This window comes from Pinus tabuliformis, chromosome X (assembly GCF_031772625.1).
Source record: "Pinus tabuliformis cultivar Carrire ecotype Pingquan chromosome X, CPIR1, whole genome shotgun sequence".
Lineage (NCBI taxonomy): Eukaryota > Viridiplantae > Streptophyta > Pinopsida > Pinales > Pinaceae > Pinus > Pinus tabuliformis.
This window is the reverse complement of record NC_142308.1, coordinates 1090211620-1090223341: the sequence shown is the minus strand read 5'-3', so window position 1 is coordinate 1090223341 and position 11722 is coordinate 1090211620. Positions and strand designations below refer to the sequence as shown.

The window sequence follows — 11722 nt, the reverse complement described above, 5'->3', positions numbered from 1 at the left end:
AAATGATGATGATGATGATGCAACCATTGTCGGTGATCAAATGCTTGAAATGGTGAATGATGTCAATCAATGTCTTAATCAAAACATCAATGAGGGTTGTGATAATGAGGGGTTGGCATCAACAAATGTACTAAACAAGCTTAATGAATATAAGAAGCTTATTGAAGATGCCAAGAGGCCATTGTACCCAGGTTTTGTTGACTTCACAAAACTATCAACCACTGTAGAATTCTACAATCTGAAAGTGAAGAGTGGATGGTCTAATACAAGTTTTGACCAAATGTTAAAATTGCAAAAAGATGTTCTTCCTAAAGATAACACACTTCCAGATTCTGCATATGCTACAAAAAATTTGATAAAATCATTGGGATTAAACTATGATATGATACACGCATGTCCAAATGATTGCATTTTATATTGAGGAAGTTAGTAAATATCAATGCCCAACATGTGGAAAATCTCGATGGAAGGTGGATGCTCAATCTCAAAAGGTGCGGAAAGGTGTTCCAGCCAAGGTGTTAAGATATTTTCCCATAGCACCAAGGCTAAAAAGAATATATAGGTATGATCTTGAACACTATAATTTTATTCAAGTTTTCCCCTTCTTGCATTATATTTACCATTTGTCGTAGTGTTATTATATGATAATATATTATATAAATGATAAAATTATTTTTCATTATAGCTCTGCAGACATGCCACAAAAAATGAGGTGGCATCATGAGAATGCAAGCAATGATGGTCAAATGCGCCACCCTGTTGATAGCCCAGCATGGAAAACTATTGATGACAAATGGCCTAATTTTTCTAGTGAACCTCGAAATGTACGACTTGCAATGGAAGTAGATGGATTTAATCCTTTTGGAGACTTGAGCAGCACATACGGTGTTTGGCCTGTAGTGTTAGTTACATACAATCTTCCACCATGGTTGTGCACAAAAAGGAATTTTTGTATGCTAACATTGTTAATACCTAGTCCCAAGCAACTAGGAAATGACATTGATGTGTATTTGGAACCCTTGGTAGATGAACTAAAGGAATTATGGGACCAAGGGGTATGGACATATGATGCTTATAGTAAGACATGCTTTAACATGAAGGCAATTCTTATGTGGGTGATCCATGATTTTCCTGCTTATGGCAATATGGCTAGTTGCACAACAAAAGGCTATAATGCATGTCCCATATGTGGGAGGAACACAGAATCAGAGTACCTTAGTTGTAGCAGGATATGTGTGTACATGGGACATAGGATATTTCTTCCTCAACATCATAAGTTTCGCTCACAAAAGGCACTGTTCAATGGGAAGGAGGAGCATCGTTATGCCCCTCCAATTGTGAAAGTATTAGATATTTTGAAGGAAACAAAAGGAAAGGAAGCAATTTGGGGGAAGATTGAATTAAATAAAAGGAAAAGAAACAATAAAACAGGTGAAAAGACTGATGTTGTGGTGTGGAAGAAAAAATCAATTCTATTCAATCTACCATATTGGGAGGTATGTAGACCCATCAACCATGCTTAATTATTGGACACAACTTGCTTAGTCGACCTCATTGTGATTAGATTTCTTGGTTGAATTTATTTTTTATCTATTTGTCCATATTAAATATTGTTATGATATTCCTGATGTGTTGGAATGCAGAAAATCCTAATACGCCACAATTTAGATGTAATGCATGTGGAGAAGAATGTGTGTGAAAGCATTTTTGGAACTCTTTTGGATATAAAAGGGAAGTCCAAAGACGGAAAAAAATCACGTGATGACTTGCAAAAAATGGGTTTGAGGAAATCACTATGGCCAGAAGTTCAAGGACAAAAAATATTCCTTACACTTGCACCACATATTCTTTCAAAGAAAGAGAAACAGACCCTATGCCATGTTCTTTTCAAGTTAAAGGTGCCAGGTGGTTACATCTCTAATCCAAAAAATCATATATCTATGGAAGATCTTAAGTTCCATGGTATGAAAGCACATGATTTCCATGTTCTAATGCAACAACTCCTCCTAGTGGCTTTGCGTCATGTGTTGCCAATTGTTGTCTGAAAGACGCTTTGTAAGCTTTGTTACTTTTATAGGCAAATCTGTGCAAAATCAGTTTCAGTAGAGTGTCTTGACAAGTTGGAAAATGATATTATGGAGACATTGTGCTTTCTTGAAAAGTACTTTACTCCTTCATTCTTCGATATAATGTTGCATTTGAATGTACATTTGGTACGTGAGCTTCGATATTGTGGCCCGGTTGAATATAGATGGATGTAACCCTTTGAGAGGTATGTGAAACTTTACTTTTTATCAATAAAAACAACAAGATGAATTTTTTTGAAAGCTTTTTACATTACTTAATTCTCTTTTGTTCATTTTGTAGGAACATGAAAGTATATAAGAGTTATGCTAAGAACAAAAATAGGCCTGAAGGATGCATTACTGAAAGCTATACTATGGAGGAATCAATAAAGTTTTGTGGAGAATACTTGAAAGGTATGGAAGCTATTGGATCCACCCATGGTCGAAATGAAGTGTGGGATGAGGAAGTTGAAGAAGCTATCCTTGATGGAAAGCCATTATCTGCTCCAATTCCTTCAGAATTGGATGACATTAGTTGGGAACAAGCCCATAGGTGGGTTCTATTTCACACAAATGAAGTTGATCCATGGATAGAGTAAGTAACATATTTGGCCTGTAATTTTTTGTTTGTTTTTTTATGGTTTAACGAAACATAGATCCATGGATAGATTAACATATTTGACCTTTAAAAATATTTTATTCATATTTTATGAAAACACATTAACCACCATATCTATTGTCCATATTTGTTGAATTAGGATGCACAAAATGGAGATTGCCAACTTAATTACCCAAACGAAAAAAGATGAAGCTCTATTGCAGAAAATCCACACCCATAATTTTACTAGTTGGTTTAAACAATAGGTAATGATATTATTTCTAGTATAAGTGTACTTAAAAATTAGTATATGGGAATTTTGTCATGTAGGAAATTAAATGTTTTTTCAGAGGTTGAATGTATGAATTCTAACTACATTTAAAGATCTAAAACTATACAGGTGGAAGGAGATGGAAAGGTGTCTGACACACTTAAATGGCTAGCGCGTGGCCCCAGGAAATTTGTGAATAAGTACAAGGGATTCCTAATCAATGGTTATAGATTCCATACAAAAAGCATAGAGAATGAGAGAACCACCCAAAATAGTGGCGTGTGTATGGAAGCTCAAACAATGATGAGGTCAAGTGCCAAAGATGCAAACCATGTACTTCAAAAGAAAACATTTTATGGAGTGGTAGAAGAAATAATTACATTGGACTATTTTTGTATGGAGTACACATTTGTCAAATGTAATTGGATTGATGTATACAATAAGAGAGGGATCAAAATTGATGATTTGGGTTTTACAATGGTGAATATAAAGAAATGCTTAAGTCAAAATCATTGGCAAGATGATCCATTTATTCTAGCATCGCAAGCTAAACAAGTATTCTATGTACAAGATCCAATTGAGACTGACTAGTATGTAGTGTTAACATGTCCTCCAAAAGGATTGAGAAATAATACATCATATGAACCCGAGTATGCAGATTTGTCACAGGTTGTAGACTTTCAAGAAACAAAATGTGTAAGTGAAGAACATATCGATGATGTCGATGTCAACATTGACGTGAACGTGGATTATGTCCATTCAGATTGTGAAGGAATATGGTTGAATATTAAGAAATAAAAGATATCAATTTTGCTATTTTGTTTTGAGAACTCCAAAATTGATATTTGGTTATGAAGAGAGATTCCTTTGTGTCTTATCTATAAAATGTTTTAGACCCATTTAGTAGATCTGTTTTTAGTCCCTGCTTACGACAGACGCTATTGTTTTCGTCTTGCACCATTAATCTTGTCAAATTGAACACATAAAAATTTGATATGTGCGAAGTTTCTGTAACTTTTATATTTTTATATTTTTTAAGATTGAAATGAGAATTTTCTATATTATTATTGGACCAAAGCCCTGAAATTTACTCATTTAAAAGAAGCCAGAAAATACAAATTTCTTGGGCATATGCCATTTGTTTAGCCTTCTACTGTGACTGTTGGTTGCAAAACAAACTATGCAAAAAGGTTTGTTTACTAGTTGGATGATGATTTAATTCTTCAGACATAGATGATTATTATGCTTAATATGACTTCTGCAAAAAGGTTTCTTGAACTTGCTGACTCTTGTGCTCTAAATTATTTTGAAATTGCTTACAAAGTTATGGTTTATACAAGTTGTTTCAATGCTTTATGGGCTTCTAATTGGTTGATTATGGTCCTGCATGACATGTTTGGTCTTGTTTCTTGCGGATGTTGTGGAAAAATTGCCCAGTCAAAGGCAAATGGATGCTTTACGTTTGTCTTTGCATTTGGACTTGTAGAAAAATTTCCACTTGTGCCTTTGTTGAAGGCATATCTCGAGCATCATAGGAAAGCATTAGAAGAAATAGAAAAAAAAGGAAGAGATCATGTTGGGTCACTGGTATGTTTATTCTTATTGGTGTGGTTCATGCCCCCTTGTTGGTATAAACTATCAAAATATTAACTTATCATTAGACATATTCTCTAAACACTTTCATGTCTTATTGCAGAATTCAACAACCTCAAAAGAAATTCATTCATTGAACAATGTAATAAAGTGCATTGAAGTGCTTCACATCTATAAAGTTTACCAAAGCTGTTATTGAGTCTTTGGATGTGGTTATCTTTTCAAAGCACACACGTATAAGAAGACGAGAAATAATATGCCTGACTAATTTCAAGTTATTTTCTTGCGAATAGGGTGTTCCCTTCCATAAACCTGATGACTTGCTCTGCTTCTTTCTAGTGAAAAAATTTGGGGCTTTTCATCAATTGTGAGACAATTCCAACCCCATGACTATCAGTTTCTTATTTAAAGTTATAACCACTAGATTAGAACCCGCACAAGGAGAATTCCATTCTCGTTTCAAAAAAAACCTACAATCAACTTATACCATGCTATTTAATATTTTATGTATTTCTTCGCATACTTGGCTTGTGATATAAAGACGCAACAGGCTACCTTGCATTTTCTATACTAACACTCCTAAACAATAATAAAGTATGACCAAATATGTCATTTCAAATGATCTATGCAGCTCACCTTTTGGCTTTTCAATTATCGAAGTTGTTACCTATATTGATGAGATCATCTACAACCAAGGCCACACTGACAATATCTGTTAGAGTTTATCCGTGTTGCACTAAAGGTGTTTTTTCTTTAGCAACAATACAATACATTGTAGCTTCCATTCAGAGGAGAAGTGTACCTAGTAGCAAACGTGGTCTGTGTGCAAATGGGTTGAATTCATAGTAGACTTTATATGTTGTTTTGAAGGTGTTTCTCCTTCAATAGTACTTCATCTTAGTAGATCCTTTCAATCTACACCTTCAACAGATGCATACAGCCTTGGGGTACATGCTACAAATTCCAGTTTTGTTGTGATGGTATAGCAACGATGAAAGAATCACATTGATTTTAGGCATCTTATGGTTGTTGTATGTAAGCATGTTTGTCTAGTGTTTCCCAAACTTATATAGAGCCATATTTAGTATACTTTTGTAGTTTGACTTAGATGCTCACTTTTCTTAATTTAGGTCTTTTCTTAGTACTATTTTATGCACACATTTATATTTAAGAAAAGTGCACAGTAGAGAAGGGTTCTACATTTTGAACAGGGGACACTCTTCTAGGTAGGAGGTACTCTATTCTAGGGAGCTTCTATCATGCATGTTAGGTGCTTTATCCTAGACAAAGTTCCAAGTCCCTGCCTCCTTAACAAAGTCCCTACTAGACAAGACACCGATGGATAGAGTTCAAAGTCCCTAAATTTTCCAAAAACTCACCTAAGGCTAGCTATCTAGCCTAAAATCCTTTACATTCCAGTCATCTCTTGGATGTGATTTTATAAAGAGACCCTCTCTAGTTTGGTAGGGCTAGCTACTAAACTAAAATTTTGGTCTGTGGTTACTTCCGTCAATCTCCCCATCAGCCTGGGACATTGTGGAGGATAACAGAGGGCATGACAACTAGGGAGTGTCAAGGTGTTCTAGTGAATGTAAGGTTCCCAAGTCATGGAAAGATGTAATGCTAGTTGTGAGGTCATGACTGCGAAGGTGTGTTAGGGAATGCTAGGGCATGCTAACATGTGCCAAATAGTACGAAGACATGTCAAACAAGCTAAGATGTGCCAAGTGTTAAGGCATGCCAAGATGTACAAGGGTTCCAAGTCCTTGCCTCATCTTCTTCCATATGCTATCCACTTATGACATTTCCCTTGCAATCTTTGGTGCATTTGCTAGTTAAAGGCCATTTAACATAAGTTATAAATGTCTTCAAAGTTTCACTTCTAATTGAGTATTCAACTGAACATATTGATTCTCTTATACATAACTATTTTTCCCTCCACCCACTTTTCATAACTTCAATAACCATTAGGTAGGGACTTGCAGCTTCGATGCTGCTTTTCTTGTTTAGTAAAATATTACCGAGACTTTAATTTATTGAAATTTATAGAATTTACAATTTATGAAGTTTCAAGGTCTAATTTTTCAAAGTATAATTCTTTAAAGGGTGCTAGCTCAATGGAAGAGCACCTGCTTTACAAGCAGGAGGTTGGTGGTTCGATTCCATCGTGCGCTGACATCCATATGGAATGGTGATGATCAATTTTTGGTGACAGAGGCTCTTTTGATCCTCACCAATGAGCTTTGGTGACATTTTTTGACCCTCACCAAAAATATGAAATGGTGACTGTCAATGAACGCCTCCATATATACGCATCAATAGTGACGACCCTCAAAGGTCTGTAACCATAAATTGTTGTTGTTGATATGAAATGGTGACGGTCATTGTCCATCATTATAGTCATTATTCGTGACAGACCTTGAATGTCACCACAACACCTATACTTCTGGCAATGCGACTTTTGGTGACGGTCAACGAATGTCACCATATATATGCACCAATAGTGACGGCCATTAAAGATCCATCACGATAAGTCATTGTTGTTCATATGAAATGGTGACAGTCACTATCCATCATTATAATCAATATTTGTGACGGATCTTGAAAGTCACCATAACACCTTTGGTGACGTTCATTTTTCGGTGACCGAGGCTTACGGTCCGTCACCATTGCTCATATGAAATGGTGACGGTCGCTATCCGTCATTATAAATCATTATTGGTGACGAAATTTGAATGTCACTACAACACCTATACTTTGGGTGATGCCACCTTTGGTGACGTTCAATTTTTGGTGACAAAGGCTATGGTCCATCACCATTGCTCATATGAAATGGTGACAGTCGCTATCCGTCATTATAAATCATTATTGGTGACAGACTTTGTATGCCACTACAACACCTATACTTTTGGCGATGCCATGTTTGGTGACGTTTAGTTTTTGGTGACGGAGGCTATGGTCCGTCACCATTGCTCATATGAAGTGGTGATGGTCGCTATCCGTCATTATAAATCATTATTGGTGATGAACTTTGTATGTCACTACAACACCTATACTTTTGGCAATGCCACCTTTGGTGACGTTCAGTTTTTGGTGACGAATGATCTTTTGACCATCACCAATGAACTTATGGTGACATTTTTTGCTCCTCACCAATGTTCTTTTTTCTTGTAGTGTCAAGCTTCAATCAAACTAATGTTTATAGGTTTTGGAGCACCTATGTGACAACCCTTTTTGCTAATCCCTCTTGTAAATATTGCCATGAATTGTAATTCATGTAAATAATATATGGAAATGTAATGATTTTCTTTGGTTATATCACATCCTTATTTTTTGTGGGTTACCCTCAACCATTACAATTCAAAGGTGGTTAACAATTTGCATGAATTTAAGTGGTTTCCGATTTGCAATGAACCATTAATCACGCCAATTGATTTTTCTTTAGTTGTTGTTGCATCTTAATTTTTAACTACATGGTATTACTTTCACTGCTTATTTTATCTTAGTTATATTTTTCAGTCTCCATTTCATCCTGTCTTGAATCATATTTCCTAATGCATACAATATGGAGCAGGCAATATGAGAAGTGAGACAAAGAATTACATGTATATGCATGAATTTGATAATCTTCTTGTTCTCTCAATATAACACTTGGGGCTATTCATGGAAAGAATATAACACATACCAACCATTTTCCCACTTCTTGTTTTCTTTCTACACAGGGGGCCGCAAGACTACTTAAGTCATTGGTCTCAAGTTGCAATTCCCATTGTTTCTATACACTAAGAAAACTTCTCAGTGCTCACAATCTTTTTCAATGCATCCACACCATTCTTTAAAGTGTCCATCTTTACCAGCAACACCTTTTTGTCTTCAACCATATCCCTCACAAAGTGATACTGAACATCAATGTGCTTTGTCTTCGAATGATAAGCACAATTCTTTGCTAAGAAAATTTCAGTTTGGCTATCACAGTCTATCTCAATAGTTTATTATACCAACCCCATACTTGAACACAATCTTTGTAACCAAACTATTTCCTTGCTTGCATGAGTGGTTTCCATGTATTTAGCCCCTATAGTTGAAAGTGCCACTATAGAATATCTCTTGATAATCCAATTGACTGTTCCTCCAAATATTTTAAACACATACCCACTTGTAGATCTTCTTCGATCCATATGTCCATCCCATTCTACGTCAACAAATCCATGTATAACCAAAACTCTGTCCAATCCTGGTCTTCCTTGGTAGCACAAACTATAATAACTAGTGCCACAAAAATATCTGAGAACCTACTTCACTGTTGTCCAATGATCCTTCCCTAGTTTTGACATAAACCTGCTCAATAATCCCACTGCATGTGCAATTTCTAGTTTGGTACAGACCACTGAACACATCAAGCTACATACTACACTTTCATATCATATTAACATAAGATAGAAAAAACATAGCATGTTAAGTCAAGATTTCATTTAAGTGACATGTACATTTTTAGTAGGGTCATGATAGAGGAGTTTAACAACCAATGTCACTATCATCAAGGAACTTAGAGGGCTTGGTTCTCTTGATTAAATATGAGTTCCATACCCTAGTACATGATAAACTCCAATGGAAATATTGCAATCCCACCAATCCTGAAATCCTGAAAAACTAATAAGTATGTTGGATTTTAAGTGACATCTAAAATTCTACTTTCTATGTATGAAATCTAATGAGGTCAGAACCACTCTCAAACATCCCGAGTCATTCCATGGTAATTTTAAAAATTTAAGTAAAAGGATGAAGACGAAATATATAGGAGAATTTCACTTTTACTTTAAGAATTTAACATTACCATGAATTGCATGTCAATACTAGGGACATAGGTTTGAATATTAGGCTACTATGGACGTAATATTACCATAGTTTTTTCTTTATCCCTCCCACAATATTCTTGAGCCTCTATTTCTCCAGCCCACTTGTTTGTTGCCTCTGTGTGGCCAATTTATTGTATAAACAATACCTTATAATACACATATTGCTATACAACATATAAAAGCCATTTACACCCCTATTATATGCTCAATATATTATTTCATTTTTTCCTCATTTTTTATGCCCCAATATGAATGCACATGATATTGTATTTCTTTTTCAATGAAGCCCCTGTGAGATGGACATACAGAAGTGGTTAACAAAAGTTTAGGAAATTTGTTGAGGAGTTTATTGAATGAACATAAAAATCAATGCAACGAAGTTCTCCCACAGGCTAAATTTGTATGCAACAATTTTCCCAATAGGAGCATAGGCATGAACCCATTCCAAAATGTATATGGAATGCATCTTTGAGGCATTATTAAACTTGGGAACTTGGGAAATGAGGAAATGAGAAGTGTTGATGTGGAGGAGTCTGTTATAGCAAAGCAATATTTGCATGAGCAAGTTAAAGGATAACCTCAGAAAAACAACCAAAACTACAAACAAAAGGTATACCACAAGTAAAGAGAAGTAAATTTCTAATTTGGGGATATAGTGCTAGCTCATTTGAGGAAAGAGAGATTCCAAAGAAGTGAATGTGACAAATTAAAGGTGAAGAACATAGGACCTTGTAAAATCTTGAGGATATTTTCAGCCAATGCTTATGAAATTGAATTGTCACCTAATATTGGAACTTCTCATATATTTAATGTTGTAGACATGTATCCCTATAGAGAACTTGAAATAGAGGATGGAGAAAATAAATAGAAGTCAAAAGGACTAGAAAGAAGAATCATTTTAAATATTTAGCTAAGTGGAAACAACTCGCAAGAGAAGACGCAACCTAGAAGAATGCTACTAAGATCCACGGTCATGGTAAAACTATGAAAGATCTCATGGAAAAGAGTCTGTGAAAACTTTTTGTTATGAGGGAGTCTAAGGCAAAAGCATCCTATTTTTTTTTCCACATGAAAGAAAAATTCCTCATATATACTACTACCAAATATATGTCTTTTTTATGCTTATGTGCCCCTTATGGGAAAACTATACTAAAGTAGTTACTATATGTTCTAGAAATAAACATATAATAATTTAGTAAAGGTTTTGCGGGAAAGAAAACACCTCTTCCTTTATAAAAAAATTCCTTTCTCTTTGTAAATAAAGTGTGTAATCCACATGCCCCACAAGCACGCGAGAAAGAGACAGAGCAAAGGGATCACTCTACAAATAGTTAATTTGACCCTGTAATTTCCTTATGAATACCAGCCTAGATCCATCTAACTTCGGATCTATCATGCGTCGAGAAGGATCAAATCCTTCGAGGTGTAAACCTTCTTTTCGGAGTGTATAATTTTAGGAAAGATTTGCACATCGAGGTATTTGATCCCTCTTGGCACATGATAGATCCGAAGTTAGATGGATCTAGGCTGGTTCCAATTGAGGGGAACAATGTCACATTTTTAGATTATCATTATTATGTATATGTTTGAGATAGACTTCATACTTTGAAATTTACATTATGTTTTATTTGTTTGACATGACTATAGCATTCTCTTTTTAAATTTTGTTTTTGTTTCTTATCTTGAATTTTTGTACGTCTATGCTTGGATGCTTTGGGTGGTTTGTGTGTTTATGTGTTTCGATTTGGATGGTAATGTTTGTGAGTTAATATATATCAAGATACATTAATATATATTATAATATAACAAATTTAATATTATATTAAATTTAATATTGTATTAATCTTAAGTTATTAAATTTATAATATTAATATTAATATTAGATTCATTGATTTTTTACATGGCATGATAACAAAGTTTTCAAATTTTACAACTTTGATGTGGCCATATTTATGTTTTTACAGATTTTAATATATCCATGGAATATAGTTTTCCTTTTAAAGATTCATTTCATTTCGATTTTTGTGTTGAGTTAACCTTTTTACTTTATTTTAAGAAGTGGTATTGACTATAGTAAAGAGTATAAATGTTTAAAATTTTACTTGATTTGGAATTTTAATGTGGTAATTTTTTTTGTTAAAGGTAAATTTATGATCCATTCAAATTCAATGTATATGATACAACAACTATTAAAGACATAAGATAATTGTATTCTAATTTTTTTCATTGCTTTCTAAAACTACAATACAATTATCTTATGCACTTAATAGTTATTTTATCATATACGTTGAACTTGAATAAATAAATAAATAATTATACAAAACATCTAAATCTTCTT

General features: G+C 34.4%; 1 protein-coding gene across 1 annotated transcript; it reads left to right on the top strand.

Moving 5' to 3' along the window:
* Positions 1–707: 707 nt before the first annotated feature.
* Positions 708–2665, top strand: LOC149143618 (uncharacterized). Its single transcript, XM_089451893.1, has 4 exons — positions 708–1496; positions 1644–1891; positions 2078–2161; positions 2368–2665. Exons 1-4 carry the CDS (start codon positions 708–710, stop codon positions 2663–2665), a joined length of 1419 nt encoding a protein of 472 aa, XP_089308019.1.
* Positions 2666–11722: the final 9057 nt, after the last annotated feature.

Excerpts from the sequence above, each read along its gene's own strand:
- LOC149143618 (XM_089451893.1), top strand. The coding sequence starts at position 708 with ATGAGGTGGCATCATGAGAATGCAAGCAATGATGGTCAAATGCGCCAC. Across the intron at positions 1,497-1,643 it reads TCAATCTACCATATTGGGAG|AAAATCCTAATACGCCACAA; the intron begins GTATGTAGACCC and ends GTTGGAATGCAG. Across the intron at positions 1,892-2,077 it reads CTATGCCATGTTCTTTTCAA|GCAAATCTGTGCAAAATCAG; the intron begins GTTAAAGGTGCC and ends TTACTTTTATAG.